The following is an 18,626-nucleotide window of genomic DNA, read 5'->3' as shown; positions in this document are numbered from 1 at the left end:
TGAACCAATCACTTAGGATACTTGATCAGCAAAAAAAAAAAGTATGACATTAAATGTCAAGTATGAATTCCTATTCTTCCCACCCCCTAGTCTAATGCTGTACTTATACACGTCCAAAATTCGAACCTCCTATTAATATGAAATACCAGTAGAAGTCTCCCGAAAGGGTCTTCCCGGATTAAAAGATGAGAAAAAAGCTCAAACCTTACCGATATGCATCATGTTGTCCGTCCGTACCTCTACAGAGGTTTGCTTATCCCATGCCGAACGCCGTCGCGTATGCAAGAAAAAGGAGGTGCATCCGAGGGCTAACCACCTCCGGAGCTAAAGCAGAGTACTCCGCGCAAGGGTATCTTGATAACATCAATGGCTCTATAGGTCACCCGAAACTTCCAATGATGCCCAGTAAGCCGTAAAACGCCACGCAAAATGCCCAGTGTCCATGTCCATTTGTTCTTGTTCTTCGTTGTGACAAAATCGTGACCATCCCTATTACGCCTTGAGATCTGCGATCGCCTTTGCTACCTCCTTAGTTGCAATCTTCTCGAAGCGTTGCCGAGCATCCTCGTTAAGAGAATCCTCCGAAACCTCCTTATACAGCTTATGGCTCAGATCACGATTAATAGAGGCGTACTGATCCGCCGTAATATGCCCGGATTTCCAGTGAGGTTTGAGGGCGTCCTTAACGATCCCACTTATGCTCTCCTTCATCTCAAATGGCAATGCTCCACGTGTTGGACTAGTATCTTGCGACCGTGATAGATACCCATTAGTGGGTGTCGGTCGTTGTCGTTGAGGCCGAGGCTGCCGAATTTCGGGACAACTACCGCTTGCCCTATTGTTCTGAGGCCGATGTGTCCGCAAGCGGGATCCCGAATCTGAATCGCTATGATCCCCATTACCTCGGTTTGCCAAGAAATTCGTAGGTGGATAGATCGGTTCGATATGTGAGCTGAGGGACAGGGGCGAGCCCGGGCGATCGTTAATCGCACGTGGCGGGGGCGTAGTCGATAGAGCTCGAGGACTGCTGAAAGCTGACGGGGAAGGAGATGAAGCCGGTGATGATGGGTCCGGTATTGGTTTCGAAAATGTGAAGAGTGGACGGACATTCTCGTCGTCAGATGGCGCACTCATTTCAACTTCCTTTAACAAAGAAGAGAGGAATGAAGGGGCCTCGCCATTACTAAATTGGGCAGACGTGGGATTTGAATTCGGCCCATCTAATATAGGTTGGTTGGTTTGTATAGAGGGGCGACTAGACGATGAGGCTTCTCCTATGGTGGGAGCTCTTCTTGTTCGAGGTCGTTTTAGCTTACGTTCTGGTTGCTGGGGCGGTTCAATTGGAGACGCAGTCACGGAACGAGACTTTCGCTTTCTGTGACTCGATGTCGGACGATTAGGATTGGTGGCCTCCATAGCCTTCTCCAGCGCACCCCAGGCCTGCTTCTCTTCCGCCGTCTCCTGAGGAGGAGGTGGCGGTGGGGGCCGCTGCACGGGCACTACTATATTCGATATGTTATTTACGAACACATCGTGGGCTCCAAGGCGGCTGGCGATATTGAAACGCTGTTGCCATCGCTGATGCTCGCGTTGCTCTCTTTCCAATCGCTGCTGTGATCGTCGGAAGTTGCGCATAGCTTCATCGTCATCATGATTGTCCAGATCGAGGTTTAACGCGTCCCAAACCCGACCTGCAATTTGACCCCATGCGCCCTGCCACTCGTTTGAACGGGCTTGCTGCCTGGCCCGTCGCATGCTAGCCTGAGTCCGTGGCAAAAAATTAGAATTGCCGTCGGAAAGGCTAACTTCTGTGAAGTCCGCATCTTGGAGCTCGGTGGCCAGAAAATCTGCGCCAGTGTCTATGCATTCTAAGCAGAACCAGTGCCCTCGAGGCACGCTTTCGAGGCCTACACAATATGTATGATATGGTGCATCGCAGTTGTCACAGAGCAGGAGCACATCTTCGTGATCGGTTCGATCGCAGATGGGACACGGCCTCGTTGCCTCTTCTACTTCGGGATTGTCGTCAAGCCATGCTTGCGGATCGAATTCGACAACTTGCTTCTTATCTTCTACTTTATAAGAGGATAATTGGGTACCTAGCGGGAGACTTGGTTAGCTTCTCGTTCCGAAAGGATGCAGCCAGAATCGCAACGCTTCTAACTTACCTCCAACTTTATCATAGACATGCACCAAGTAGAATGCTTGGCGACAAATCGGACAGCTGTTCGCCTTTCCAGTCCATTCTCGTAAACAAGCATCATGTAAAGCATGTCCACAAACTTGAATGACGGCGATTTTATGTTCTTCATCGTTTTGGTGGGCAGCGCTAGATGTGCTTCCTAGTGGAGACCCCGGTGATAATCGTGCCAGAGCATTTGTAACTTCGGACGTTTTTATGGGGGACGAGGAGCTCGGCGGCACATCACCTTCTAAAGGTATATACAATTGCGACGGCGAGGATGACGATTGAACGTCTAGATTTTCTAGACAGACAATACATTGATCAGCCATCGGGGCAGATTTTCATGGATTGTCGATGTTGAGAATACAACATATAAGTGACTTGATGTAAGTCTGAATTTAAGATTTGCTGCAGCCTAGACCTGAGCAGTAAAACCCCTTTGAAATGGGTGATCGTTAATTCGTTATTAAAAGCACAATGTAATAGCTTGGTGGGTGGGCTCGAAACGGACTGTGTGGATTCGTAGATTGATAAGGTGGGAGTCGTCGATAATACTCGAAGGGGGTGGGTTGAGCAAAAGCGATAGAGTGGTGCAGGTAGGCAGGTAGTATAGTAACTTAGGTAGGTAATGTAGATAGTAAAGAGAATAGATGGGACCGGATAATAAAAGGCAGTATTAAGGTAAATGACGATGATGCGTACCCCAAGTAAGTTGCGTATGGTGTCTTATTGGAGGGAAACTAGAAGGATGATTGGAAAACGAGCTAAGTATTGGGTGGCCAATTCCGTTGCTTCACGATCACCCCTTCTGACTTTTAAGTTTAGAAGAATGAATCGACTCCGGAGAGCTTCCAAGGTTTTGCTATGATGTGTGTTGTGTCTAGAGAGAATAAATGGAATAAACGGCTTATTCTTGGCTGACCAGTTAAACCGAGCTTTGTTCAGAAACGAAATGTGACGGAAATTTGAACGAATTAATACTGTGTTGTAGTTTGCTGCGTTTTTGGAGCTTAGACAACTCTTAATGTGTATGTAGATAAACTGATAAACCAAGGAGAGGACAAGGGGGTGAAGTGAATTCGATGGGAAGAAGGATAGATGCTAGGTTTAGGTTAGGTAGTTTTGGTTTTGGTATGGATTTCAATTTTTTGGAATAGAGAAAAATAAGTGACAGGTGACTGATGACTATTCCACGGAGAAAAAGCCAAACAGAGGAATTGGACAAATGTAGCCTTTTTCTGTATATCGTTATGCCACTTGCCTTGCCTTGTTATGGTGTTAGGTGGGTTACTAGGAACACTGAAGTGGGCGCGGAGTGTGGATTTGAACTTCAAGGTGGTTGACACAATTGATAGAAAGGTCAAAAGAGAATAGAGGGGTGCTGAAAGCGCGTGGAATTTTGTCATTTAGCGCTGCCACCTTATTATGGTCCAAGCGTCACCCAAGAAAACCGTGCCGGATCCAATCAGGTGACGCCAACTGAACCCTGGACCCTTTTTTAATGGGGGGTATTTTGTATTTCGTACTCGGTACTTTCTTTTTAGTACTTTCTCAGTGAGAGCTGAAGTGGACATGGGGAGTCACAACTTCCTCTGTACCTAATTCAAGGCAATCCAGGCACTAGGGCTTCGTAAGAAATAGACCTTGGAAGAGAAGGGGGGGAAGGAGGACAGCTGATGACTATGTACTTAGGGACTGCCTACCTTAGGTACGTAGGTCGCAAGTTATGTACCTCTTGACTTCTAATAGTAGTAGTATGAACCCAAGGGTGGGCCAAAGACGAGTCGAATAGTGGCTGTCGTTGTCGGTGTCGGTGTCATTGCTGTCTCGTGCACGAAATTTGTACAAGGTACCTATACTTTTCGGCTCAACCCACCGGAACTTGAATGGTAAGTCGCTTGAACTGCTTGAGATTACCAGATCCGAATCTAGACGCCGGTATTTAGAAAACTATGAGATAAATCCCTAAAGCTTTCATGACGAAATGTGGAAAATTATAAATAGAGACGAAGAAAGTTTGGTGTTAAATCGTGCCAAGCGCATCTGCGACTTTCCAATTCGATATCAGTTCGCCAGGTGCCAACAGGGTCCCTCTTAGTGGTATGAATATTAGCATAGGAGATATACCTTAGATAGGTAAGTACTGTGTAGATGTGCAGATATGCAAATATGCAGATGCGTATAGGTAGATTGTGTCAAAGGTAAAGTACGTATAAGTCGTATAAGATAAAATAAGAGGCAGGGTTCAATGTTGGTAGTAAGTGCACAGTGAATAGTACGGATACGGATAAGCAGATTTCCTTTCCAAAGTTAGTAGTAAGAAGCCTTAGGTTAGGTACCTACTGGTCATGCAGCAATGTTGCAGCTAATGCGGCGTTACTCGCCTTCCCCTTGACGTTCCGAATAGTTGACCAGTCAGCACTCACGAGGATTGGCCATGGATATTCTTCATACAACATTCAACCTTCTCCCCTTGGTAAGGTGGTATGTTCCGGTGTAATTCTTACCCACTTACATCTTACGTATGACCCGATTCTCAAACCCGCCGATACCTAGTTAGAAATCTCAACGTCCTTGTTGAGAGGGAGCCAAAAACTCCAGGTTCCGGCTCTTTCGGTTATCCTAAATATGTACCACGGGATCTATAATTTGCCGAAACAGGAATAACCTCGACTTCAGGTACAGTCCTCCAGGCCAACGATAAAATATATAAACCAGTTGGAGACTATATATTAGTAGTAATCAAACGGACCGGTGCCTATACCTCAGATAAAAGTCTTGTGCGGTGGGATAAGTAAACAAGCTAGGTCCGGACTTTGATAGCCGATTACGGGATGAGGCGAGAATACGATGAGGATCGGGGCTTTTTATACCTATCTTGGGAATTCGGTAATTCGCACTCGAGCCGAGCAGCTTATCCAACTGCATATAGTTCGGAGACGATTGCCTCTCAACGTGACACTTGTCTTATGAGCGTTGCCTTGCGACTTTGCGTCAACATGAATCCTATTTGAGGAATAAGTCTACTAGGCAGCTAAATGGCTCATGCAAGTAAACAGGATTGACGACATACCTGCGCCAGGGGCGGTTGGGCTCAAATTCGAGCGTATAGCAGTTAGGCAAGGATAAAAGTCCTCAAGCCGCACTATTGCTCTCCAATATGCACCTGCCGCCCTGGCGTCAAATATCCTCACATTTAATACGTGCTGGGTCTTCCAAGGTCAGTCGATATCTCGAACGAGAGTAGATGCCTAGGATAATCAATTAAAGCGACCCTCGCCAACAACTCTCGATCGAATCGATGACTCGAAAAGCGTAGATCCGACGATAAAGTCAAGATGACGGGTCCTTAGGCAATATTGAGAAGCAGGTTTCACATAAGAGCATTATTAGATAAGACCGGGCCGTATAATGCGACTCCGACAATCAGGATATTTTGTTCATAGTAATTCTTGTTGGCATTTGGTTATGATCGATGATCCGTAGGCGATCGCACTGATGCCTACTAAGGGAATTCATCCATCGTCGTCATGACCCTTCATGGTTTGCGTAGAAAATTCCGTATTCCCGTACACCGAAGCCAAATGCAAAGAAAATAGCCGTTCCCCCTCGCATCACGTCTAAACCTCCTGGATCTCCCTCAATCTTCGCAGCGTTGATCGCATAGCAGCCGCAGCAGCGGTCCTGTAACGCGAATGTTAGCACCGACGTCTCTCGCCCTTCTAGCGGAGTTCATATTGCAGTTCAACATACGAGACAGTGTAGGCTCCTCCGGCAACGGTCTTTCCACACGACTTGCAGTCCCAGATACCGACGGAGTGACGCTTGACGGAAACCTTGCCGCAGAACGTGCAGGTGTACTTGGCGTGCTGGGTGATTTCCATCTTCTTGACCTGCTTTCGGAGCGAGGCACCGTATCTATCCGGGAGGATTATCGTCAGCGGTTTGCTTCGTAGGAACTAGGTCGCCTCGAGCGTATTTCTTCGTGTTTAAAAGATTGTAATTTTGTCTTAATAGACCGGTCGCGTTGGACCACCAGCGATGACATGGCCGCTCGAGGGACTCTAAATTAGATACCAACGAAAACCTTGAATTACTTACCTGGTACCGTACTTTCCGGTAACACCGACCTTCTTTGTGCGCTTCGTCATTTTGTCTGAGGGATGTGAGGTTTGCTCGTGGAGTGCGAATGACGATGGAAGGGTTGGGTGTTTTTCGATTGTGGTCGAAATTGGAAATTTCCTCAATCAAATTCCAGGTTAGATTGCTGAGTGGGTTGCTAGCTTAGAATTTTTGATTTTGTGAGAAAGTACGGCTGGTGGTCCAGACTAGGGTCTAAGCGAACGAAAATTTAAAAGCTTGGACCATGTTAGATAAGTGCGCTAAAAAGGGGAAAGAACATAGGAGGGGCTGGGAGGTTATGATAAGATAGCTGATCAGGTGACTTAAATGACTAACCATACAAATGGTTCTCCAATTAGACTAGAAGTAAACGGAACATACAAAAAATACTCCGATTCGCTTAAGCATGAATTTAAGCACGGATCAAGAATTATTCATCTCATTGGTTCATCTAAGAGTCTAACAAGCAGACAAGGCGGAGAGACATTGCCATAAAATTATCCTTGCGGAGATCATCTTACAAACTAAACTTCTTTAGGCACCTACCCGAAACCTACGGTACTCTCACCGGATTGATATTCACGAAACGCCGGAGCTCTCTTTCATTTGGAGATGTGAAGCCGAGGTATGTACGGCCTTGATTCCTTTCGTAGCTAGAACTGCGCTCCGTGATTACCGCTTTTAAAGCCTCCTGTATGTATCTCCTGTATGTATCCTAGTTTATCACTTAGTTTTATCAGAGGCGGTGCCGGAAATGGAAGAAGGGAATATCAAACGCCCTGATCTGCGTGTACTGTATTATCTATCTATATATTATAACCCTAATAGAAAAATACTGGCCACATATTTCATGCTTCCTCAGTCTCTAGCTCAAGTATCATCTGTATCGCAAGTATAATAGGTATCTCCTTCATTATAAAGGAGCGTCTTACCTCGAGCGAAGACCTACGTTGATACCTACCTGGTCGAGTGTATCTTCTCTTCATACTTTTTCTTATCTACTTATATTTGTCCTAATTGCATCGTCCTCGACCAAAACTCATAATGTCTTTCAAGAAACACCCTCGTCAATATGACCTTGTGGTGTTCGGTGCAACTGGTAAATTAACTGCTTAATGGCTACCATATAGAAGATTAAGTATATTCGAACGGCTAATCGTTGGTAGGCTATACCGGGTCACTGATTGCCGAACATATCACAACCCACTTCCCAACAGATCTAAAATGGGCGATAGCCGGCCGATCTACTGACAAGCTGCGGAACGTAATTCAAGAATGCAAAGCCTTGAACTCTGACCGTCAGCCCCCAGAGATTGAGATATGTGGTCTCAATAACGCAGATCTTGAGGCGCTGGCCAAAAAGACCTTTGCGCTCGTTACGACAGTTGGTCCGTATGCAAAATACGGAGAGTTTGCCTTCAAGGCTTGCGCAGAAGCTGGCACTCATTATTTCGATTGCACTGGAGAGGCTGTTTGGCACGCATCTATGATTAAGAAGTATGAAGCATCCGCAAAGGCAACGGGTGCTTGCATGTTCCCCCAGGCCGCCATCGAATCTGCTCCGTCGGATTTAATGACCTTCTCTATGGCATCACTCATCCGATCTGAGCTCTCAGCCCCGGTGAGCGACGTTGTGGTTAAAATACATGAGATACAGTAAGTCATCAGCCCAATTATACTGGCGGGAAGTTAACATAATATAGTGGTGCACCGTCAGGTGGTACTCTCCATACACTTCTAGGGCTCTTCGACGTCTTCCACTGGAAAGAAGTAGTTCAATCTCACAAACCATATGCTATATCTCCTGTCCCGAACTCGAAACAAGCCCCTAAGTCTTCGTTGCTTTCAAAGCTAACAGGCTTATATACCATCCCCAAGCTTGGACTCATGTCAACCTCCATGACTGCCGGGACCAACACTGCAGTTGTGCAGCGTACATGGGGCCTGTTCAAAGAGGAGTCATCGTTGCAGAAGCAGTTCTATGGACCAAACTTTACTTACCGGGAATTTATAAGAGCAAAAAACCACCTCAGTGGTATGGCGATGCACTATACCCTTATAGTCAGCGGCGCATTGCTTATGTTCTGCTCGCCAATTCGAAAGTTAATGCGCAACTTCGTCTATCAGCCCGGCGAGGGAACAAGTAAAGAAGAGCAGGCAAAAGAGTATATCCAGTTCCAAGGAATCGCAACGCCAGACGTCCAACCTAGCATCGGCAAGCAAGCGTGGTGTAAGGCTGAATATAGTGGTGGATTGTATTATTGTAAGTACCCAACTCTCCGGTCAGATGTAACTTATAAGCTAACAACTGGCATAGTGACTGCGATGTTTGTTAGCCAAGCTGCCTGCACAATATTACAAGACGACCTCAACCTCGCAGGAGGTATTTATACCCCTGCATGTTTAGGCCAGGGATATATCGACCGTTTGAATGATGCTGGATTCAAATTAGAGTCGAAGATTATTGACGCATAGTTCTCTCTTGGCTGCGTTCTGCATTTGTCCATAATAAGCCGAAGGGCGTTATTTCGGCTTCATATGGCCGGCGTTAGGATTTGGCATCTATGATTGTGGAAGGTCAAAGAATGACCCGGAACTGGTAATCTGTTAAGCAGGCGAAGGTTATGTTATGCATATGATCGGAATTATTCTAAGAATAAGTAATGGGCTGGAGTTGTTCCATCTTGAGGCTCCCTTTAAACTATTTGCATCTAACGACGGAATTGGCGATAATAGGAAAGTATATTATGCATAGATATATGTATAATATATACATGTATGCTTCAGAGGGACAGGGCGAAATGTACCAATATATCTAAGGTACCTACAGTGATGCATGGACGTGTGGTATTGTATTAACTATATGTACTAATATGTATTGACAATACATATTTGCATGTAATATACAGATAAATACGAAAATGGATTGAAATTCCCCGCAAAAAAAAAAGTTGCAGGGGTCGGAGTTGACAAGCCGGGCTAGCTTTATTTTATTTTTATTTTTTTTCTATTTTTTTCTTTGGACGTTGGTCAATTCGTCAAACGTCATAATACAAGCTTCTTTTTAGCTCCGAGAATTGCGTCCCGTTTCTAAAACCTCTTAGGCCGTAACAATACACACTCTCTCCCGTTGTCACACCCGACTCATGTTGCAAGGTCAAGTACTTTGTTTTACTTATATCTTTTTGTAACTCTTGGGAATAAGTCCCTTCTATGATTTGAAATTATTCCCGAAATAAGAAGAGCAAACAATTGAATCTGCGAGTTTCATCTTTCATATGGCAACACGGTAGCACTTAATATAAGGAGAGCTATCATCACACGTTAAAGGTTACCTAGTAGCAGACTCAGTTGGCTCCTATCGCTATATGAAGTCGCATATTATCCAGATAGATAAGTATCAGGATGGATGCATCACCAAGAGCTTCAACTAGCTCCAGCCTAACATCTGAGCGAACTCCTCTCCTACGACACGACACAAGCCGTCCTAGAAGCGCGCGCAATGTAACCTTCAACCCCAATCCCGTAACGAGAACAATCGATCCCGATCCCTCATCCTTAAGCTCCTCGCCCAGTACTACAGGCAACTTTAGCCATGCACGCCTCCCTAGCTCTATGGCCTCGAGTAGTGGTTCCGCTGGCCCGCCACCTATGCTCTCCGCGCTGAACAGTCGGCTGCGTCGACGTAACAGCCACGGCGCTGTCTTCACCGCTCTCCCACCGGCAGCTAGCCCTATACCCAAAATTGGCCCCCAGCGAAGTTCCAAGAAGGCAGAGAAGCTGAAATTATTACCAAATCCCGAACTTGACGTGGAGGGACCCGATGAAGAGAGCGGCAGAGATGTCTACTCTCAGTATACACGCATTAAAGATCCTACTGCAAGAAGAGATGCCGCACGATTAGGCAAAGCAGACCGTGACAGGCTGCCGCGTGTAACGGCTTACTGCACGGCTACAAAGTATAACATGGATGGGCTGATGCGATTTCTCAAGGGCAGGGGTAAAAATAGGGGTTCAAATCCCAAGCTGATTGATGAATGCATATACTCGCCGTATAATTACGCGCTCGGGAAATCTGTAGAACGAGCTGAAGCAGCGGAAGAAGTACGGCAAAGACCGATCCAGACTTATGAGAGGAGACATTCTACCGGCGAAGTGGAAGAACACTCGGATGCATATAAGAGGGAAAGCCTGCGGAACCTGCAATCACAACAAGATGGCGCATCAGATACCGAGCAGATATTCAGTAATGGCCGAGATGTACATAATAACCTCTCCTACCCGATGCATTCCGAGGATGAGAGCGCCATACATGATCCGCATTCGGATTCCGAACACCAGCAGCATGGTGCCGACTTCGATATCCACGTACATACACCGGAAGTATTCTTATTCGACTACGGTGTTGTTGTGATATGGGGCATGTCGCCAGCACACGAGCAAAGGTTCCTAAAAGACATCGCTAGATTCGAACTTGATAAGCTAAATTTGGACGACGTGGAGACGGAGTGCTTTAACTTTTACTACACCAACGAGTACCAACCACGGATATACAACGACTTTATCACCCTGAGGGACAAGGGGAACTACATGACGAAGTTAGCCATATCGCACGCGTTGGCGCAAAGTGTCAAGGTATTGCCTTTTTCCTCTCCTATATATAACACAATATGAAAAGATAACTAACCCCCCAAACAGACGTCCCTCTTCGAGGAGCTTATCGCATCGACAGTCGACACATGCAAGGACATACCGACACAGATTGCTCTAACGGGTAAGATCGCGCTGTCGCGGTCGCAAATCAACATGCAAATTGGCGAGCTGTTCATCCTGCGCATCAGCATCCATCTCAACGGCAGCGTGCTTGACACCCCTGAGCTCTTCTGGGTTGAACCCCATCTCGAACCCGTCTATCAAGCCGTTCGCAGCTACCTCGAGATGGATCAACGTGTCCGTCTGCTCACTGAGCGTCTCGATGTCATTGCTGACTTACTCGCCGTACTCAAAGATCAGCTGAGCCATGGTCATGGAGAGAAATTGGAGTGGATCGGTACGTAGTGCCTAATATAATCACCTCCCCCCCCTCCCTTTTTGATGGTTTACTACTTATTCCAAATAAAACATCTTCAAGCTATTAAGTGTATATCAGGCCAACTAACACGAACCTGCAGTCATCGTCCTCATCGCCGCAGAAATCCTAGTCGCAGCCGTCAACATTGTCGTCGACCTCTACGCGGGCGTAGACTAACTACCTAGCTTCGCCTATCTCTACCAGAAGAGAGTAAGCTAGGCCAATTTCTGTCTCTATACCAGGTCAAGAAAAGACGGGCGATGTTCGATTTCAGGTGTATCGGTTAGATAGCATGCATACACAGACACAGACACAGACACAGACACGCATACATATGCACAGCACATCAGTACTAGTAGCTTGCAGCTTTTGGCGTTTGGGCTGCGTATCGGTTTTATATTACTTTTGATATAGGATAGGCATCGTTGCATCACACAATAGGTTAGATACCTCATAATCGAAGTAATGTCCAGTTTCAAGCGGCGATAGCAGTGTAGGTAATGAATAGCAATAATATCAATAGTTTCTTCGCGGGTCAGCTTCGTTATGTGTACCTGTTTACTTTGCTTTATCCGGGTGTCATTTTTCGGAAGTATTATATAGGAGCACTTCACAGCAAAATCATCGTAATCCAAAAGACCATAAATAGAGGCAATGTATTCATAATACGTAAACTAGATTATATTGAATCCATTTCTCACGTAATAACATCATAACTCCAGGTTAGGTATTTTACTACTCCCTCAACATCAAACAGAGACGAAAAACAAAAGCTCACATTTTTCACCAACCAACTCTTACAAGGTCCTCGTAGATAAAAATTAGACCTTCTTGTTCTTTGATTCATTAATGCTATTATCTTAACTTCCTAGCTCCCAGGCCTAGCATGATATCTAATCCTAATCCTACACTCAAAGACAAAGCTAAGCCAAAAAAAGTCCCTTACCATAACGCCAAATTTTAAGGGTCCTGGCGGTGGGAGAATCTCATTCATCCCCACTAGTTCGCATTTGAATTATCTCCATATAGCCGTCTTCATCTGTGAGAGGGCGTAGGTCTGAGCCTAAGGCCGCGTCTCACCTAATCGTCTACAGCGCCGTCGTTCTCGTCAACCTCGGTCTCTGGGTCCGTATCCTGATCGCCTGTAGGCTCGTGGTCGCCGGGATCTGCCATCTCAACATCCTGATCTTCGTCTCCTTCTTCATCCTGGACCTCTTCGAAGCGGGCCGAACGACCACCTCCACCACCACGTCTGCTGCTAGAGATGCTGCCAAAGTGATCTCTATCCCTGTTACGCGAGCGCTCACGCGCAGCATTTTTCGCTTCGCGCTTATACTCTTCAACGGCCTCCTTGTATTGGGCCAGCTCCTGCTCATATCTGACTTGAAACTCTTCCTTTTCTTTTTCTGGTAGGTCCTTCCAGCCTCGTGCGAGCTCCTCTTCAAGACGGAACTCTCCCGCTGCAATCTTTTCCTTGTGTTGGGCTTGGAGAACGGGTCGGGTGTCGTTGCAGTAGATCTCGAAGGCGTTGCTAGGTCGTTTAGGTCGCTTGGCAATACCATTAAGACGGCCGTGGTCGAGCTGAGAGTGTGAATAGGCATCGGAGCTCGGCGAGAGCGTCGCTAAGTTCTGATTGATGAAAGTCGCGCTGGGTCCGGCGCCCGGCTCAGAGATGGGAAGCAGGGACGGCTTCCTATGCCCACGCTTAGTTCTGAGCGGTTTGTCCTTCGGCTGCTAGATAGTTAGACATCTGTTTAATGTAAACGTCTCACAGGTAAGAAGGAAATTAGCACATACAGTCGGTGGAGGACTAGGGCTGCCTTCGGAATCCTCTACATTAGTGCTCGTGCGCTTGGCGACCTGCTCGAGGAGGAATGCGCGCTCGAGGCGTAGTTTTTGGACTTGACGCTGGAGTCGGGTCAATCGCAACTGATAGGCCTTTGTCTCATCTTCAATCTCTTTGGTGCGCTCCTTCAGTTGGATACATTTACGTCGATAGGCTTCTTCGACCGTAGGAGGTAGAGCGGGAGGGTTAACTATAAAGTTATATGGTTAGCTCGTATTTTTGGTATATTCTGACGATGTGTGATCCCAACCCCGAGCAGCATTATCCTCAATTTCGGAAGATAGATCAGGTTCGACGGGTTCGGTAGGTTCAACTTGAATAGGTCGTTTTCCCTTTCCGGGACTGAATCGAAATAAGGGCGGAAGATCCATAGTTGATCATTGACGTTGAAGTGAAGATAGTGAGAGTTTATAACGTCAAGGTAACCAACAAGTTTAATGGGAAATGGCTGTCAAGTTGGCGATAATAAGAATGTGTGCACTTACTGCTCTGAGGAGCCATCTTTATAGAATGCGACAGTTGTCGCAGCGACTTCACCAATTCAGGATCTGACTGTGAGCCAGATAATTAAATTACGTATTTCTTATTCCGATACTGAATCACAGCTAATATCTTAGAATAATGTTGCGTGGTGTTTTAACGAATATCCGACGGTGAAGTTGAAAAGAATAAGATGACGAAGAGAGTAAAAGACGGCGCAGATAACAGGCGCGATGAAATATGTCCATAGCTAGAAGCGTGGAAACGTGAAAGCGTGAAAGCGTGGTACCTTACTTTTCTTAATGGACGAGGCTGCTTATTTAGAGTTTTGATTGGATAATATACACTTTATGGCCCATATATTTACTGCAAGGCTTATCCTTAGGTCTTTACTGCTGTTTGCTTAGCTGCTTAGGTAGCTCCAGGGCTATTTAGCAGTCTTAGCTTCATAGAAGATGTTAGGTATGTAACCAAGTACCTAATCACATGTATTATGTACCTCCTAGCAGCTTTGATTAGGTAGCTCCACTAATTTTTTTCTGGTAGAAGCTTCAACTTTGGAGCCTCCCACTTTAATGCACTTTAATACACTTTAATAGTTGACAAGGCGTGTATTCAGTCTTCAACCCTGGTTTATTCCGATTCAACAAGAAGTTAGACATCTACCTAGAAAGGGAATCAACAAATATGTCACTCAATATCCCGAACGCGCCAAATGCTGGCCTGTTCAAGCAAGGCTATAACAAGTATGTTATTCTTCACCCCGCCACAGCTTGCGAACTTATATAATAAAGAGATGCCTAACCATATTATTATTTTATAGCTACGATGCCGAAGATGGAGCCGTGCTACGAAATATTGATGCTTGTCGGGCCATTGCCTCTACCGTCCAGACTTCCTTAGGACCTTATGGCCGAAATAAAATTATTATAAACCATCTGCAAAAGATGATTCTCACTTCCGATGCTGCAACTATTCTCAAGGAGCTCGATGTCGTCCACCCTGCTGCCAAACTTTTGGTTATGGCCAGTCAACAGCAGGAGGCTGAGATGGGCGATGCTACAAACCTTGTTATAGTTCTTGCTGGCGAGCTCCTCAAGAAAGCCGAAGATTTACTACGAATGGGCCTAAAGACTGCAGATATAGTCACAGGCTACGAGCGCGCTCAAGCATTCGCTCTTGAGGCCTTGGAGCAACTCGTCGTCGATAAGGTAGATGATATCAGGAACCAGGACCAGTTAAGCAAGGCGATCCGAACAGTGGTGGCGAGCAAGCAGAACGGTAACGAGGATACGCTAGCCACTCTTGTCTCTGAGGCCGTTCTCGCCGTGCTCCCTAAAAACCCCGTTAACTTTAATGTCGACAACATCCGAGTAGTGAAGATCATGGGCGGAAGCCTAGAGCAGAGCAAAGTGGTGAAGGGCATGGTCTTCCCCAAGGAGCCAGATGGATCTGTCAAGAAGGCCACCAAGGCCAAGGTCGGAGTTTTCTCCTGTGCCCTCGACATAAGCCAGACTGAGACCAAGGGTACCGTGCTATTACACAACGCCAAGGAGATGATGGACTTCACTAAGGGAGAGGAAGAGCAATTGGAAGCTGCCATTAAGGAGCTGCACGACGTCGGTTTGAGAGTCGTAATCGCCGGTTCCACCGTGGGAGAACTTGCCATGCACTACCTCAACCGATACGGCATACTCGTCATTAAGATTCTGAGCAAGTTCGAATTACGGCGAGTCTGCCGAGTCGTTGGCGCTACTCCTCTTGCCAGATTAGGCGCTCCCATGCCTGACGAGATGGGATCTGTAGACGTCGTCGAGACCCTCGAAATCGGCGGAGACCGCGTGACAGTATTCAGACAAGAAGACGAGGTCACAAGGACGGCAACCATCGTTCTCCGAGGTGCTACGCAAAATCACCTTGATGACGTTGAGCGAGCGGTAGACGACGGAGTCAACGTAGTGAAGGCCATTACCCGCGATGCACAACTAGTGCCCGGTGCAGGTGCTACGGAGATACAGCTCGTAGGAAGGATACAAGCTTTCGGTGACAAGACTTCCGGCTTGCCGCAATACTCCATCCGTAAATACGGTGAGGCATTCGAGGTTGTAGCACGGACCATAGCAGAGAGCGCTGGTCTGGATGCTACAGAAGTGCTAAGTAGACTATACACGGCACATAACAAGAAGGACGGTTGGACTACAGGAGTTGATATAGAGGTAAGACCCTCAACATTACTATTCATACACGCAGTGCAATACTGACATCATTTTTGCTACAGAACAACGACGGCACCGGTACCCTAGATGCCAAGGAGGAGGGTATCTTAGACCTTATGGTCACTAAGTCTTGGGCTATCAAGCTAGCGACAGAGGCAGCGCGAACAGTGCTATCAGTAGACCAGATCATCGTAGCAAGGCAAGCTGGCGGGCCGAAGCCACCGGGACCCAACCCCAACTGGGATGAGGATTAAATAAAAACTCGCCGGTAGCTTTTGAGGGCAGGTCGGATCTGTATGCGATTATAGACGGTCAACCTACAAATACCAAAGATGTTGATAGCATGAATTGACTAAACCAAAAGCCAAAGGCCAGGAGTTCACTTTTTGATTTGCCGAGTTTGTTTAATGTGATATGCGGCTCTGCGATCGTAAACCCCTAAAATAATCCCATGAGATTCAACTCTGTAGTAATGCCGTGTAATCCTTAGATTCTTCTAACCCATTCACCGCAAAATCTCGGTATAAGGGGGGTAGGGGGAAGGTTATACATTATTATAAAAAGAAGAAAATAATGATTAAAATAAATAAAAATAAAAAAAAACTGAAAAAATCGACAAAAAAGCTCGGAACTCAGTATCCAAGGACCCCATTTGACCTGAACAGTTGGCCTTCCTGCCGCCCTGGGGCTATCTCGAACCTGGTTTCCTACGAAAAACCCAGTTAAGGATTATTTCTGATCCTACTTCATTAACCACTCGACCACGGCCATGTTGGTTTTGCAGCTGCCGACCAGGAGTGAAAGATTGTGTTTCTAATGGTGTACTTATGTTAAACTTGGCTGCCTAGCAACCGGCGGGTGGTTTGGCAGCTGTTGAGGGTCAAGTACCTTGGTAGATATATAAATGTTCTTGAACCTTGGGAAATGCAAGTTTACTCTTATTATTTTCTCTGTATGAACTCGAACCTTGTACGTATTTGATTAGCTATCTGACTTACTTTTCGTATAACCCATATGATGGGGGGCACAGATTCATTATCTTATAACTTAGTGAGAACCGAGTTACTCGTCGGTTATGACATAACTACCTACCTTTTATATAAGAGTCTCTACCACAAGATCCATGTTCGTGTTATTATCATCACGACTATTTACCCTCCGATCAAATTCCACAATTAGGGGAAACTCCTTTAAAATGATGAATCTAAAGAAAGGCCTGGGATTATGAGTATCTACCTAGGTATGTGAGAACATAAATGAACGAAGTGTTTAACTATATTGAAGCACGAAGATTCATAAATCAATACAAGACTATACCGTTGGTATAGGCAAGTGTTATGGTTGATATTACTCTATAATCCAGTTTCTCAAGAATGGAGTATGTTCTCGGTACTCTAGGTGATATAGATATGGCAATAACCCGTAAACGACTTGACTTAACTTAACCTTAATAGATATGTTATATATAATCAAAGTTTTTGAACATGGACATAGAACCTAGTAGCCAGAGTACCTGATTCAAATGATATATTTTGTAAGTTATATAGTGTCTTCATAAAGACTTCGTGGGACATTTCTAATTGTGAAAATAATCGGTTCAGTTTACTAGCAAATAGCATAACGTACCTACTTTAGATCGTCGTTGTCTTCTTGCCCACTCATATTTCATATTCCCTTTCTAGAGAATCAACTATACCCACAACACCCTTAACCATGTTACGAAGATAGTATAGACATAGGTAGGCCCCATAGCCATGTATTAAATTAAACATGCTGATTGGTTTTATTATAACCCCCAAAGTCCAGCCAACCAATATCCTACTTCCGTTACACGATATACACATAACCGCCTCACCAGTCACACATCCATCCAGCCCCTAGACTATAGTTCTAACAGCCCTATCAATATAATCTACTTACTATTCCGCAAACAAGACAATCGTTGGTGATGTGGGGAACCCGAAGCTCTGGATCGTCACTACATATGCCAACGGGGTAGCATCTGCAAGTAATACCAACGGCTCTGCTGCCAACCATGTCCCTCCCGGATCGATAAATAGCGCAGCGGGTTAATGCCATTGCTCTGCTGCGTGTGTGAGGATACACATCGATGAGACGCATCTGTGTAACAGCTAGGCTAGCCGTATATTCCTACCGTTTGTTGACGCAGGATTGGAATAGGTAGTATACTGTCAGGACCGTATTCTAACACTGCTTACTATTCACTTTCTCTCGAGTAAGGGATAGAGGGCAAAAGGAATCACGAGCATGTCTGTATAGCTATACATTGTAACTAGGACCCTCTGAGTAAACGTAAAACACGGAGGATGCAAGTAAGAAACGTGCATGTTTATCGTAGCCCCGGGAGCTACCCATATACCATCCCTTTGGTACCGATGGAGAGAGAAAAATAGAGAAAACCCCCACAGGAACTTCTACCAACGTAATAGATCAGATTCCTAACCACATCCGCGCGGGCCGAATAGGACGACTTACGTGCGTATCTTCCTAGGTACGTACGCTTATATTCCCCCCTCACAACAACACGTCAATCGGTTGGGATACCGACGTCTCCCAGATCGCTACGGCCCGGATGTTTCACGCACTAAGCATTTATTCCGACGGCACATCGATTGCTCCAAACCTATGAGCGACCGTTTCCATACCCGAGCGAGAGGGAGCGAACCCAGAACGGTATCACAACGA

The 18,626-nt window shown here is 45.9% G+C and overlaps 6 protein-coding genes across 6 annotated transcripts; 3 read left to right on the top strand and 3 right to left on the bottom strand.

The window, feature by feature from the left end:
• Positions 1-492: 492 nt before the first annotated feature.
• On the bottom strand, positions 493-2,514 carry GL218_04385 (uncharacterized protein; the record flags this gene model as incomplete). The annotated part of the gene is made up of 2 exons (XM_033580986.1): positions 493-2,099; positions 2,169-2,514. 2 exons carry the CDS (start codon positions 2,512-2,514, stop codon positions 493-495), a joined length of 1,953 nt encoding a protein of 650 aa, XP_033435350.1.
• Positions 2,515-5,805: 3,291 nt separating this feature from the next.
• GL218_04384 (60S ribosomal protein L43) lies at positions 5,806-6,336 on the bottom strand (the record flags this gene model as incomplete). The annotated part of the gene is made up of 3 exons (XM_033580985.1): positions 5,806-5,869; positions 5,939-6,103; positions 6,287-6,336. The coding sequence occupies 3 exons, from the start codon at positions 6,334-6,336 to the stop codon at positions 5,806-5,808; spliced, it is 279 nt and encodes a 92-aa protein (XP_033435351.1).
• A 1,015-nt stretch (positions 6,337-7,351) lies between these two features.
• On the top strand, positions 7,352-8,782 carry GL218_04383 (uncharacterized protein; the record flags this gene model as incomplete). Its single annotated transcript, XM_033580984.1, has 4 exons — positions 7,352-7,406; positions 7,474-7,963; positions 8,011-8,570; positions 8,625-8,782. 4 exons carry the CDS (start codon positions 7,352-7,354, stop codon positions 8,780-8,782), a joined length of 1,263 nt encoding a protein of 420 aa, XP_033435342.1.
• A 930-nt stretch (positions 8,783-9,712) lies between these two features.
• GL218_04382 (Sporulation protein RMD1) lies at positions 9,713-11,555 on the top strand (the record flags this gene model as incomplete). Its single annotated transcript, XM_033580983.1, has 3 exons — positions 9,713-10,942; positions 11,006-11,357; positions 11,479-11,555. The coding sequence occupies 3 exons, from the start codon at positions 9,713-9,715 to the stop codon at positions 11,553-11,555; spliced, it is 1,659 nt and encodes a 552-aa protein (XP_033435343.1).
• A 903-nt stretch (positions 11,556-12,458) lies between these two features.
• On the bottom strand, positions 12,459-13,725 carry GL218_04381 (putative hmg box protein; the record flags this gene model as incomplete). The annotated part of the gene is made up of 3 exons (XM_033580982.1): positions 12,459-13,109; positions 13,176-13,414; positions 13,710-13,725. 3 exons carry the CDS (start codon positions 13,723-13,725, stop codon positions 12,459-12,461), a joined length of 906 nt encoding a protein of 301 aa, XP_033435344.1.
• A 666-nt stretch (positions 13,726-14,391) lies between these two features.
• GL218_04380 (putative T-complex protein 1 subunit theta) lies at positions 14,392-16,174 on the top strand (the record flags this gene model as incomplete). The annotated part of the gene is made up of 3 exons (XM_033580981.1): positions 14,392-14,450; positions 14,528-15,920; positions 15,983-16,174. The coding sequence occupies 3 exons, from the start codon at positions 14,392-14,394 to the stop codon at positions 16,172-16,174; spliced, it is 1,644 nt and encodes a 547-aa protein (XP_033435345.1).
• Between the last annotated feature and the right edge of the window lie 2,452 nt (positions 16,175-18,626).

Source organism: Daldinia childiae, assembly GCF_008694065.1.
Source record: "Daldinia childiae strain JS-1345 chromosome Unknown Scaffold4, whole genome shotgun sequence".
Classification (NCBI taxonomy): domain Eukaryota; kingdom Fungi; phylum Ascomycota; class Sordariomycetes; order Xylariales; family Hypoxylaceae; genus Daldinia; species Daldinia childiae.
This window is presented reverse-complemented; position numbering and strand designations above follow the sequence as displayed.